Genomic DNA, 14,703 nt, shown 5'->3' on the forward strand with positions numbered 1-14,703 from the left:
ATCAGTAAAAGTCACATAAAAGCGGTTAGCATCCCTTGTGGCGGTTCTGAAGGGTCCATACACATCTATGTGTATGAGGTCCAACAAACCTTCACCCCTCTCACAAGTGTCAGTGATGGGTGATTTAGTCATTTTCCAAGTAAACAAGATTCGCAACTATCATCTAACTTTAAGTAAAATGATTCCAAGACTCCAACCTTTTGGAGTTGGCATATGCGCTTCTTGTTGACATGTCCAAGATGACAATGCCATAAGGATGCTTTGTCCAAACTAGTGGAAGAATCAATATGCAATACATTATTTACTAAGTTGTCTACAACCATTACAATTTCATATACACCATTACAAGGTAATGCTCTAAAATAAAAACACCATTATAAATAAGCATTTATTGTATCGATTTCATTATCAAACGAGAATGTGAAACCTTATTTGTACAAACCATGAAAAGAAATAATATTTCTCTCCATTTCAGACGAGTAACATCAATTATTCAAATCTAACTCTAACCCATTACAAAGCAATAAAGAATAAACTCCAATCTTGGTGACAGGTGAAGCTTTCCTATTCCCTATGATTAAGTTTATCTTCTCGTGCTACACATCCTCACTTCTTCTTAGTCCCTGCAAATCAGAACAAATGTGAATACCACAACCTGTATCAAGGACCCAAGAATTAGTATGTGGTGAGTTATTAGACAATATAGTGTAAATACCTACTTGGGTGGGTTTTACTTTACCACCCTTAACATCCTGCAAGTACTTCGGGCAGCTTCACTTCCAGTGCCCCTTGTCATGACAATAGAAGCACTCTGCTTCTTTTAGGTTGGAGGAGGGAACAACAAGACCGACTTTAGTCTTGCTAGAAGAGGATCTATCAAGAGACTTTCCCTTGTGACCCTTGGAAGGGATCTTCCTCTTCTTTCCCTTGCCTTGCCCGATTGCCAATACTGGATCAGTTGTAGGAGTGGTAACAACATTCTTACCTTTGAGACTACTTTCAGCAGTCCTCAAAAGTCCTTGAAGTTTGCTAAATGTGACCTCCTCCTTGTTCATATGATAGGTCATGCGGAACTGATCATAAAATGGAGGTAAGGAGTGTAGAATAATATCTATTGCAAACTCCTCATCAAAGTTCACATTTAACTTAAGCAAACGGTCCACAAATCTTTGCATTTTCTGCAAGTGGGTCGTGATGGACTCTACATCCTTCATTTTTGTTGTTATCATGGAGGTAATGATTTCACACCTCTCTTATCTTGCACTCTGACGCTATATTTCCATTAGGTCTTGGTGCATTTCAAAAGGGTAGAAGTCCTCATAGGATTTTTGGAGTTATGCTGTCATTGTAGCCAACATGATACATGATAACTTAGTGGCATCCTTCTCATGGGTAGTGTACTCATCAATCTCCTCAGGAGTAGCAGACGAATCATCGATGACCTTAAGCTCATTGTCGAGGACATATTCCTTGTCCTCATAATGAGTGACCATCTTTATGTTCCTAATCTAATCATTGAAATTAGTTCTATCAAAGATGACTCTCCCATACATGAGAGAGAGAGAGAGAGAGAGAGAGGGAGCCGGTAGGGTTTGAGCCAAAAAGTAGCACTGTTGGAAGACATCTGAAAAGGAAGAAAGACAAAGTTTAGATTAGATATTGAGTCCTTAATATAACACCCAAAATGAAATATTAAGCTTTACAATTTGGAAGAGGGATACCGTAATCCAAGTTGCAAAATATTTGAAGGTATATTAATGACGATTAACTAATTTCCACCACGAAAAACGAAATCGAATTATTAGGTTTTATATGAATTGAAATTCCTAGAGTCTTTTGAGATTCATTGAACTCTTCAATTGCATGTTTAAATCTCGATTATGCCCTTGAAGTTTCTGACTGGGATAAAGCGCATCACAAACAAGGTGTGAATAACCATACAGATTACTTGGTACTCTTAATGTCATTTATCACCTAATCGATGTGCTGGTTAACCACACACGCTCCATCGATATATGAAAAACATTAAGCCACCCTTTTCCACCCTTACTAGTCCATGTTAGTGTGCTGGTTAACCACACACGCTCCACTAACGACTTGGTAAGGTGCAAAGTGTAATTTTATGGGTTAGCATCAATTTCACATTTTCCTAAAGTAACTAAGGTTAAGAATTTATAAAACATTTAGTTACTTTATAATTATCATTATACTTAATGAGAATTAATGTCCTATCCTACCCGTTCGGCTAATGACCCTCTACCAGTCAATGAAGCAGTGGGTGAGAGTGGACACCATTAAACCACCATTTTATAGGCAGTAACCTTATACCCCCTTATAGATCGGCTTCGTGAATGAGGCATACTAACGGTAATACTGACTTCTTCTTATATATATGTATGTATGTGTATATATATATATATATATATATATATATATATATATATATATAATTAAACTTATAATATTATAATATCATAAGGGTTGAATTTTAAACTTTTAAAACTCTAGGGTTTAGAATTAAAGTATTAAAGTGTGACTTTACAAATTCCAAAACTTGAGGGCAAGTTTTGAAACTTTTCAAAACTTTTCAACCTCATAACATATGAGTTTAATGGTTCTTGAAAATGAGACTCTTCATTTTTATAACCTATGACTTTTAATGATCCATTTAAAAGAAAACCTTTGGAATTCCATAAATTGAGGACAAATTATGGAGTCCATTAAAATCATCAAGAACAACAATTCAACTAACAAGAATGTTGAAGTTCTAGATTAAACTCATATGATCAAGGTAATTCAAATCAAACAAATTCCATGTAATTTAGACTAATCATATAAACTAAAACAAGGCATGAAAATTTGACAATCACCTTTCAAATGGATTAGCATGATCATTACCATATCTTAACAAACATATCCTTTTATGATTCAAAACAGTTTGGGATAATGATCCTATCCATTTGGGGCCAAAAAATCATTTTTCTGCACTTATCCCAACCAACTCGATGAGTCCATGAACTGGACTCGTCGAGTAGCTCAATTTGTATATTTGTATATGGACTCATCGAGTCCATCAATGGACTCGGCGAATTCATCAGTCAGAGAGAAAAAAACTCGATTTTTTCAAATTCAAACAACAAGTAGTATCAAGTATAATTGAAAGCAAGTCTGGGCTCTGATACCACTGAAGGATTTTGAGTATTCTAATACTCCTAGGTGTTCATGCAACCTTAAATACCTTGGATCTATGTTTTCATTATTATACATGCAAACTTGAAGTTTCCAAGGTATTACCTCAACTAGCATACAAAAATTTGATACATTGTAAATAAAAACAAGTTAGGAAACATACCTTTTGCTGTGGCTTATTCCTTGGAGCTTTAAGAGCTTAGCACCAATAATGTGAATGCCTCAAGTGGAATCACAAATCACCACTAACACTTTGGACACTTGGAAGAGAACTCTAAAGCTCACAAAATCGATCACTCGTTTATGTGTATTCTAGGTGCCATTTTCTTGAACCAAAGGGCTTCTTATATAGTATGCACATTAGGGTTACACCATGTAACTCATGACTTTCCACATATCTCATGATCCATGGGTCACCACATGGATTAAGCCCAATATAAGGAATCATGGATCATTATCCCACATTATAAGAATGAATGATTTACACAATTAATCCCTATATATTTAATTAGTCTCTTTTGACCACAAAATTAATTCGAAATAAATTATTGATCAATACCAATTAAATAATATGATTTCATATTAATATATTATAACTAATAATATAATAATAAATCATACATATCCTCTTCTAAATGTCCAAATTGTTCCGGTGAAGTGCAACCCAAATGGACCATGCTAAATCTGGTCAAGTACATACCAAATATAGTTGTGGACATAGACACCTTATCTAACAAATTTTGTGTCTGAGCTTGTGCTATTTGACTCGGGTACGAGTCGGACTTTTGTGTCATCATCCTTTAGTCACAATTTTAGCATTTCGCAAGAGGCCTTAAGTAGGCCCTTTAGGATCTCGATACCGGATGAGCCTCATGTCTTAGCTACAGATGTTTACCGGGGTTGTTTGTTGGAGATTTTTGATGTAGGATATCCGATTGATCTCTTTCCTATCCCGATGGGGGATGTTTGTGTGATCATGGGTATGGATTAGTTGATCGGTTTGGGGCTCTTATCGACTATGAGCGCTAGTTAGTGGCAGTCCGCGATCCTAGTGGGGGAGTGCTGACTATCTATTGGGTACTAGATCGGGATCAACTTTCTGTTCTGCTGCCAGGGCAAGGCAAATTCTGCAACATGGGTGTATGGGTTTTTCGGCATATGTGGTGGATACTTGGGTTGAGGAAAAGGGTTCGACTTATATTTCTAATGTTCTGATGGTATGTCATTTTCCTGATGTTTTCCCGGTGAGTTATCGGATGTGCCTCCTGAGAGGCAGGTGAAGTTTCAGATTGATTTGATTCTGAGTGCAGCGTCGATCGCCAAGGCAACGTACCATCTTGCACCTCTTGTGATGCAGGAATTATCCTCTCAGCTACAGGAGCTGTTGGGGAAAGGGTATATTAGACCGAGCAGTTCTTCGTGGGGAGCTCTGATCCTTTTCATAAGGCAGAAGGATGGTTCACACTGTATGTGCATTGATTATCGAGAACTGAACAAGCTGACGGTGGAAAAACGTTACCCTTTGCCGTGGATAGATGATCTTTTTGACCAACTGCAGGGGGTGTCTTGGTTTTCCAAGATTGATTTGAGGTCCGACTACCATCCGATGAGGGTACGAGATGAGGATAGTCACAAGATGGCCTTTCGAACTCGTTATGGGCATTACGAGTTTGTGGTGATGCCTTTTGGGCTTACCAACGCACCGACAACGTTCATGGACCTCATGAAACAGGTGTATAGGCCCATGTTGGATCGATCAGTGATCGTTTTTATTGATGACATTCTGGTATATTCGAAGACTAGGGAACAAAATGAGGATCAACTGCAAGAGATTCTAGGGGTTTAAGGACAAAGAGGCTTTATGCCAAATTCTCCAAGTCTGATTTCTGGTTGAGAGAGGTCTAGTTTTTGGGGCACATCGTCAATCAGAACGATATTTTGGTTGCCCAGCCAACCTTGAGGCAATGATGCAGTAGGATGTGTCGAGATCTCCATCTGTGATTCAGAGTTTCCTGGGTTTGGCAGGCTATTACTGGAGGTTCATCAAAGATTTCTCCAAGATTGTTGTTTATCTCCCCCAAGTTGACCCAGAAGGACGTTACTTTTAGTTGGGGGTCTGAGCAACATGCATCATTTGAGACTCTACGTCAGAGGTTGTGTGAGGCCCCAGTGCTTTCCCTCCCGGAGGGAGTTGAGGATTTCGTAGTTTATTGTGATGCATCCATTACGGGTCTGGGTGTTGTGTTGATGCAGAGAGGTCATGTGATAGCCTACACTTTGAAGCAGCTGAAGCCTCACGAGACGAGGTACCCCACTCATGATTTGGAGTTAGGGGCAGTGGTTTTTGCCCACAAGATTTGGTGCCACTATCTCTATGGTGTTCGGTGCACCATCTACACAGACCATAAGAGCTTGAGATACCTTATGGATCTGCCTAATTTGAATATGAGACAGAGGACGTGGTTGGATATAGTGAAGGACTATAATTGTGAGATCTTGTGTCACCTGATCAAGGATAATGTGGTAACCAATGCCTTGATCTAGAGGGTCGCGAGTGCCTCGAAGCAATATGTATGTATGAGGATGACATGGCTGACTATAGTTTTGGAGATCATCAAGGGACCACAGTCGAAGGCCATAAAAGAAGAAAGCTATAAGAGTGAGCAGGTGATCGGTCAGGTTTCAGCTTTTAATATGGACATTATAGGGATTTAGACTCTCCACGGGCGAGTATGGGTGTGGTATGCGGGTGGGGCCTGATGGATTTTGATGGAGGGGGCCCATAAGTCAATATTTTCTATCCACTCGGGGGCCACAAAGATGTATCTTGATCTGAAGCATAACTATTGGTGGTCATGTATGAAGAGAGATGTGGCATGGTTTGTGGAGAGATGTTTGACCTGCCAAAAGGTCAAGACGGAGCACTAACGCCCTCATGGCATGTTGCAGCCTCTGGAGGTTCCCCTATGGAAGTGGGAACTGATTACTATGGATTTCATTACTAAGTTACTGAGGACTGCGAGGGGTGTTGACACTATCTGGGTGATAGTGGATCGTTTGATGAAGAGTGCTCACTTATTAGCTATAAGTGAGAACTCTTCTACCGAGAAGTTGGTTGGGATTTATGTTCGTGAGGTGGTGGCTCTACATAGGGTTCCGAAATCTATTGTGTCTGACCGGGATGTGCGTTCTACTTCCAAATTCTGGAAGAGGTTCCATGAGGAGTTGGGTACCCGACTACATTTTAGCACCGCGCACCATCCACAAACGTATGGACAGAGCGAACGGACGATTCATACGCTCGAGGATATGTTGTGCGTGTGCGTTATCGACTTTAGTGGGAGTTAGGACTCCTATCTTCCTTTGGCTGAGTAATAATAGCCATCATGCCAGTATTAGTATGCCCCCGTTCGAGCGTCTTTATAGTCGGAGGTGTCGAAATCCTATTTGTTGGGGCGAAGTGGGGAAGAGGGTTATGGGGAGCACGGAAGTCGTGCTCACGACGACAAAGCTTATATAGCAAGTTTGACAAAGGCTTTAGACTATACAAAGCCATCGAAAGAGTTATGCGGATCAGAGGCCTATCACAGTTTTACAAGTCACCACACAAGAATTTCACATAGTCATTTAACATATCGGATAACATAACCAAGCTTTATATTATTTCTTGAAATGATTACATGGATGTTCAAGTTTACCCTACAATAGGCCTCTTATAATAGGATACACCACATAATTGTATCTATGTGGCTAGATCCTTAATCCTAATCCCTCGCATCCTCGCTTGCTTCATTAAGGATCATCTGGAATGCTTTTGCCTTCGGTTTTGGCAACACATTTGGCTTTGTAGCCCCTTCCTTATTCGGGCAGTCTTGCTTGAAGTGTCCTTCCTCACCACACTTAAAGCGAACTTCTCTCTAGCTTGTGCGTTTACGGGAATAATGACCAGTTCTCCCGCATTTGAAGTAGGTCACCTCTTTAGGACATCACCCAGTGTGTTTCCTTTTGCATTTGTCACACCACCTTTCTTGATTACTATCCGCATATCTCTTTTTGTTGGGGTCAAACATTGGGGACCTATTTCTCTTTTTGGATCTCTCAAACTTCATTTTCTCCCCTACCTCAGCTCTTTCCAAACCCTTTTCCCTAAGTTTGATCTCCACATTTTTGGCTGCTCTAACGGCCGTCTACAAGGTAGTTGCCATTTTTACTGTTGCACCAAAGTCTGAATATTTTCAGATTAAAGTGTTTCGAGGGTAGACTAAAAAATATCTAATCGGATAAAACTCGTTGTTCTAGAAGAGAGAATGCAGCATTTTCAGATTAAAGTGTTTCGAGGGTAGACTAAAAAATATCTAATCAGATAAAACTTGTTGTTCTAGAAGAGAGAATGCAGCAGAGGTTATGATGAAGTGTGTACCAAACTAATTTCGAAAATGATCATATAATAGGAACATAACTTCATGTCTTAAAATTGACATACGATAGTTACAAGAATGTAACTTTTGGTCCAAAAGTTGTCATATAAACTGTCACAAACTAACTTAAATACGGGTCTAGAACTTGGATCACAAAGGGTTCATTTTCTAAAATATGGATTTCTGATGCATTTTTAATAAATCAACATAACCTAAAATACGGATTTCAGCTCGACCCTAGCTAGGGGCTCTGCCCTTTGGACCCCGCCAAGGGTTGTCATCCCTTGGACCCCACTCCCAGGGGCGCTGCCATCGGACCCCCATTAGTTCAAGGGTTTTGCCCCTAAATAACAGTGCACTCTCAACTAAGACAAACTTAACAAATGTGCACTCTGCACCACCATAATTTGTTTGATATTTATCAATGTAACATTGATCAACAAATTAATCTCATTACATTTAAATAGTATTAGTGATACAAAATCACCAACATTTATTGGTATATTTGATTTTTATTTTATCTCAAAATGTTTTATACAATATATGCTATTATGTTTAATCCTTTAAGTTTAGTTACATAAACTAGAGAGTGTATTAAATGTGTTGAATTTGTTGGAAAGGTTAAGATGATCATTTGTTTTTATCCACACTGTTTATTTACTTCAAAAAGAAAACAATATATTTTAATTAAATACTTACTAAAAACATGTATTATTAATCCATACATGACTTCATACATACAATACTTTTTTCTTTTACAAAGGTGAATATTATTATAAGAAACTAACAATATGCTTGACGAAATTACAAAGTACTATTACAAGTAATCATAGGAGAGCAACACCAAACATTTCAATTTAAAAGACTATGATTTGCATGATGGTCAAACCATTTGAAAGAAAAAAGTTGGATATCATTCGCCGTCTTCAAATAGGGTTACCTTAAATTCTTGAAAATTAGAGTATTTCGCGCTTTCCATATCATCCAGATAACATAACAAAGTATATATGGCCAAGTTTTAATTTTCTAAATTTCTTAGATAAACCGTCATAGAGAATCAAATCCGAGATGCTTGATAGAGGCGAAAGGAAATGCTAGACCATTTAATCCATATATCCCTAGAAAAGTGACAACTTATTATTTAAGTTTTTTATCACATGGCATCATCTAATTCAATATGCCACATGATATTTTTTTTTATTTTTCAATTTAATTTAAATCCACATGACAAATTGTGTTTTTTTGGCTTTGTTATTAAATTATCAAAAAAATCTAATCTATAAATATAATAAAGAAAATAATAAAACTTAAATGTCTCTATAAATTCTCACATAATTTGTCAATTAATATATTAAATTTAATTTAAATTCATATCAACCTTCCTAATTGAAAACATAATTATCGGTCAATCTTTTTTGAATTCATGATAATTTGTAGAAATCTTGCAAAAATTGGTTCATTTACGGTTAATATTGATATTCTTTTCAAATTTAGTTTTGTAAATTATTAAACACGAAATGATTAACAAAATATACTCAAAAAAAATTCATGTATTACAACCTAATAAATAATAAAAAACAATCCGTAATTTTCAACTCAAAGAGTTGAGAGTTGATGTATCTTAAAGAATTACGTGAACCATTAAAACAACTCTATCTCCCAAACATTATTTAAAGCGCACACTTCGTTGTAAACATATCAAGTATTTATGTTTCTAGAAGTACATCCTCATCGTTAGATTAAACTGATAGGAGTATAATTATAATTTATATTGTAAAGGGAAATTAAATGTACGACTAATACTTATTTTCTTATATTATAATGCAATTTGCAATATAATAAGCATTGCATAATATACACTAAAATATTATAAATATAAAACTCTACACATATAAAATGTTAGGTGGAGGGAATGATGATATTAAGGTGATCTAAGTGTGGTTTAGATGTACTAAAACTATTGACGAGGCTAATATATAAACTAGGTGGGTTATTCGACCCACTTTTTTTTTTTAATATATATATATATATATATATATATATATATATATATATATATATATATATATATATATATATATATATATATATATATAATTTACTTTAAACATTTGTAGTGAATTATCCTAATATTTTTGGTAAAACAAACTATGCAACCCATATTTTATATTTTAAAAGCCGAAAATATTATAAGGTATAATCTAATATGAATAGATCAATACAAATTAAATTAAAAACAAAATAAATAATAAATAATAATCCTGAATTAATATTCGGTCACAAACGTTGTTTCTTTCAAGCTTCACTTACTGCTTTACAAATAACAATCGTTGATCACTATCTAATGCACCACACCATAATTGACTATCCGTTGCCATGTGCAATTGTAAAATTGTTTAAACGTTATTACGAAAGTAGAGTATGAGAAGATTAATGATTAACTTTTAAGTGATATTTTGGTGTCATATATTGAAAAAATGTTTTAGGAAATACTAGTAATCATACAATTATGAAAATATATCAAGTTATAAGATACGTAGTCAGATACAATTGTAAGAACTTTAAATTTTTATTTTATTTTATTTTTTTTACTTATATTCAAACCCACAACTTATATTTTTAATTTATTTCATTTAATAATCAGTTTAACTTAAATAATAAATTATGTGATTTTACGTTCTAAACTCGCTACCGAGTAAAACCATGAGAGAGAGAGGCCAAACCGTAAGGGAAACTGTAGAGTTGGTGCGGTGTTTCCTTGATCCAACGTGGCAAACTATGATACACTTATAGAAACCTTATAACACTTAATAAAATAAAAAAGAAAATTGCAAATTTTGGTTAACGTTGTTATATTTTTGTTTTTGTTTTCCGAGTTTTCATCAAACAGACAAAATTGTTATTTACAAAAATCTAATAATCAGATTGTAAAAAGAACAAATTGTTATTTACAGAAATCTAATAGTCAGATTGTAAAACTAGACGGCACAAGGACCAAAATCATCAGCTATACAAAAATACCAAAATTTTGATTTATTCTAAAAATTCTTTAAAGTAATATAATTCAAATGATTTAGTCGGGTTTTTTTTTTTTTTTTTTAACTTATTTAATTAATTAATTAATTTATTTATTTTTTATTTTTTTGTTTTTTGGTCATTGAGAATTTTGATGGTAGACAAAATAGTCCATGACAATTCTGTTCATGGATCATTTGGAAAGTTCGTAATGATTTAGTGTTCAATAGAAAGAGATGGTCCTCTTTCAAAACGGTAGATGATATTTAAGTTAATGTAGTTTAACTGGATTAAGCTTCATTCTTTTAATTTTGCTTCTTGGTTGGATTGGCATAGTTCTACATTTTTTGCTTGTAGCATGTAATGTGTAAAATTTGTATTCTTTCTCTCTAGCATCTTGCTAATTTAATGCATCCATCGTTCAAAAAAAAAATTATCAAGAAAAATTCATATAAAAAACAATAAAATGTCAAATATAAAACTAGCTCACTTGGTAGATATTTTGTTTCTTAAATTGGAGGCCCTTGTTTCTCATCCGGGCGTTAACGAATTTTACTAATTTTATGATATTAACTTATAACCACTAACCACTAGCTAGCCGTTCAATTTTTTTTTTTTTACTAATTTTGTGATACTAACTTCTAACCATTAATTATCGTTAAAAAATAATATAATATAATTGATAGGGTTTTATAAATAAATTGATAAAAATCGTTCACTTTCATATTTTTTTTAAACTATTAAGGTTGATGGATGTTGAAATATTAGGAAAAAAGGTAACTAAAAAGGCTTTTGTTATGGATGTTCTTGACCAACCGCACAATATTCAAAGTTGTACATGTTGACATCAAGGGTGACAATACTAGGCACCATATACCAATTCTCAAATCCTCATATATATCCAAATCCCTCAAAACATTCATTATATTAGCTTTAGCTTTTTAAGACTACAAAACAAAAAACATATATACAATATTTAAGTTTTCTACGAGCATAAATCAAAAGTGCAAATGAAAGACAAAGATTTCAACCCTATTTTCAGATTTAAGTAGATCAAAATTCAATGTAGATAAAGAAATTATCACTTCTATTTATAGAAAGATGGTTACAATTAGACAAATCTTGTTCATTTCCAAGCGCAAGAAGCAACCAAATCTCTATCCATCCACCCAAGATACAAAGCGCCATCCCTTTCTACAAGCCTATACCTCTCACTATACCTCTTTAACAACGTCTTAATTGTTCCATTAACCAAAGAACTCAACGGGTACGGGTTAAACCCGGCCATCCTAAATCTCAACTTCCATTTCCCAAGTAGCTCATGCCTTTCCACCCTCTCATTCCCTTCACATGCAATTATATTCACCACATCTTTTGCTAAACAATATTGTTCCACATTTATCCTCTCCTTATGCCCTCTTGGAAGACTCTCATCCATCGATTCAAACATCGCGTTATAGTAATCAAGAGCCTCAAGAAACCGAGGGTAAAACGGGGAAGTGTTCGTGTTCGATTCCTGCTCAACTAGGGTTACAACTTTCGGTTTCAAACTCTTCACCACCCGTAAAATCCGGTCCCGATGATTTTCGGTGCTCACACTTTCATCCGCCATGTGATGTAACACAAACGCGAAGTTAACCGCCAAAGCCTCCCCGGTCCGGAGTCGGAATTGGTCAACTCCGGCTTCGGAAACGGAAACGGAAATGGAATTGAACTCAAATGGGACATTGAAAGATTTCGCGAGCTTACACAGTCGTTGACCAACGTTGACCGACATGGAGTCGGTGAAGGCGGTTATACGGATCCGGGGCGGCCCGCCCCGGTGGGCAGCAAATGCTTGGATTAGCGGGACCCATTGACTTCCTTGACCGATCTGAAAGTCAACAATGTGGACCTTCTTTTCGTTCTTCATTGCCTCGGCAATCGCACCATTTGCTGACATGTAACCGAATTTAAAATACGGGCAGATTTCATGTAACATGTTTGTGTATGATAAAAGGTTGTGGGTCCCACTATTGCATAGTGAAGTTTTTTGAGCTGAGAGGCGAGCCACGAGGCCTTCTAGCATGTAAGCTCCGAGGCGTTGGATAGGTTCTCCGGCGACTGACACCATCTCCCGGAGCTCCGATATTAAAATTCCGGCGGTTGAGAAATCGTTGTTTGAAATTGCATCTGCACACGCGATTAGAACCTGTTTCAGGTCACGTTTTGGAACACCCTCCACCGTTTCTTTCCAGATTTCCATGTCTTGAAGCTCCATTCCACCATTTCCAACCAAATCTTCATACAGATCTGAAAACATCACAGTCTCCAATTGCTTCAATTTATGCTTAAAGTTGACCAGGTCTTCAGTCACCGGAGAAAAGGAGTTGTACATGGTGGTGCAACTGTTATCTGCGGAGGAGGATTCCAGGGTGGAATATGGGTCGAACAGATTGCTTATTCCATGGTTGATGTTATCTAAACTCTGAAATTGGGGTTTATAAACTTCGTATTCTTGCATTGATGGGTAATACCAGGTGTTCGACATGGTTGATCTTTTGTTTTGGGGTGATTGTGTGGAAGAAATGGGTACAACTGTTAATTGTAGGTAATTTCAACTTCAACGATCTGCACAAAAGGAAGAAGCTTCATATTAAGGAAACAAATTGAAAGTCGTGGTCAAGAAATTGGAAAATTGGGGTGAATTCGGTCTATGTTCTCTTTTAATTTACATGGAGAAAAATTCGCTAAAAAAGCAACTCTAATTTGTAAAGTCTTTGTAAAAGTTAAAAGAAAATTGAAATCCATAAGTAAATCTGCACTGAATTCTAAATAGCTTAAGATTCATTAATTTATGGCAGAAAATTCCATTAAATTGCAAATAATTGAGGTTTTGAAAAGGACCCATCTCAATTTTTTAATCTTTTTGGGGAGATCGCCGCAAATCGAATCGGGTTTGAAACTCTAATAATTTTCGGACATTTTTTACTTCTGGTTCATCAAGATGGTTGAAGATTTCGTTAACTTTCACGAAAATGGAGTAACTTACAAGAAATTTAAGTCTTTAAACAAGAACCCATCTCAAATTTTGCAATCTTCCCTGAGAAATCTAAATTCGATTTGGCTTTTAAAAAGTTTCCCCATTATCATCGTATTTTTACTCGATCACAGTCACAAATTTAACAAAAAGGCTGAAGATGCCCTGAAACTGCAGGTAAATCGACAGGAATTCAAGAAAGTTATGCCTTTTTCACAAGAACCCATCTAAACTCAATGACTCAATCCTCCTTACTAAAATTTTCCCCCAATTTGGATTGGGTATGAAGCCCTCGTCATCACCATCATCCATCTTTGCTCTGTCATACCTTCCCTAACCAATAAAACCCTAACTCTAATTCAAGTTCAACAAATTTTCATATACAAGCAAAATAACATGATCATCCATCTTTTCTCCCAGGTAAAAGACATGCACAAAAACACACAGTCACACACCCAGAGTGAGAGAGAGAGAGAGAGAGAGAGAGAGAGAGAGAGAGAGACCCACCTCTGAAGACACCATTAAAATGAATTCTTGAGCTGAAGTTTGTGCAGGAAAGTACTAAAATCGAAAAAGTTATCAGTCCAGTCCAGTAAGCATGAAGGGGAAGTTCTTGAATAAAAGAGGAGGAAGTTGATTGTGGGGATTCTGAATAATGAAGAAAGATTTTATAGAAAAAAAGTGGACGAATGAGAAGAGTTATTTGGTGATAGGGATATGTAGGAGGACAACTTGGGTTTGAATGCCACAGTGAAAACGCAACTGAAATAGAAAGTTAATAGAGCCTAAAGAGGAAGGAGGAGATGCAGGTCACCTAGGGGCTACCGGGCTAGGGGGAAGGAGAGACGATGAGACATGTGGTGTTAATTATACAGTCGAGTTCGCTACGTGTTATTCAATTATAATAAAGTAAATACATCATAATCTAGAAAGATTTTCGATTAAATTTTAGAAAGAGTAAATGACAATTTTCGTCTTTGTAATTTCAAAACGGATCCCTATAATCTATAATACCACATGCGTTTTTTTAGGAGTTTGTTTTTAAAGGACATCCCACCACAG

General features: G+C 36.1%; 1 protein-coding gene across 1 annotated transcript; it reads right to left on the minus strand.

Annotated features, from left to right (window-relative positions):
* Positions 1-11,692: 11,692 nt before the first annotated feature.
* On the minus strand, positions 11,693-14,489 carry SCL21 (SCARECROW-like 21). Its single transcript, XM_078995352.1, has 2 exons — positions 14,149-14,489; positions 11,693-13,232 (listed from the first exon to the last, which is right to left on the minus strand). The coding sequence occupies exon 2, from the start codon at positions 13,150-13,152 to the stop codon at positions 11,749-11,751; it is 1,404 nt and encodes a 467-aa protein (XP_078851478.1). The 5' UTR covers positions 13,153-13,232; positions 14,149-14,489; the 3' UTR covers positions 11,693-11,748.
* Positions 14,490-14,703: the final 214 nt, after the last annotated feature.

The sequence above is a fragment of the Lactuca saligna genome, chromosome 5, assembly GCF_052625555.1.
Source record: "Lactuca saligna cultivar CGN05327 chromosome 5, ASM5262555v1, whole genome shotgun sequence".
In the NCBI taxonomy this organism is placed as follows: domain Eukaryota; kingdom Viridiplantae; phylum Streptophyta; class Magnoliopsida; order Asterales; family Asteraceae; genus Lactuca; species Lactuca saligna.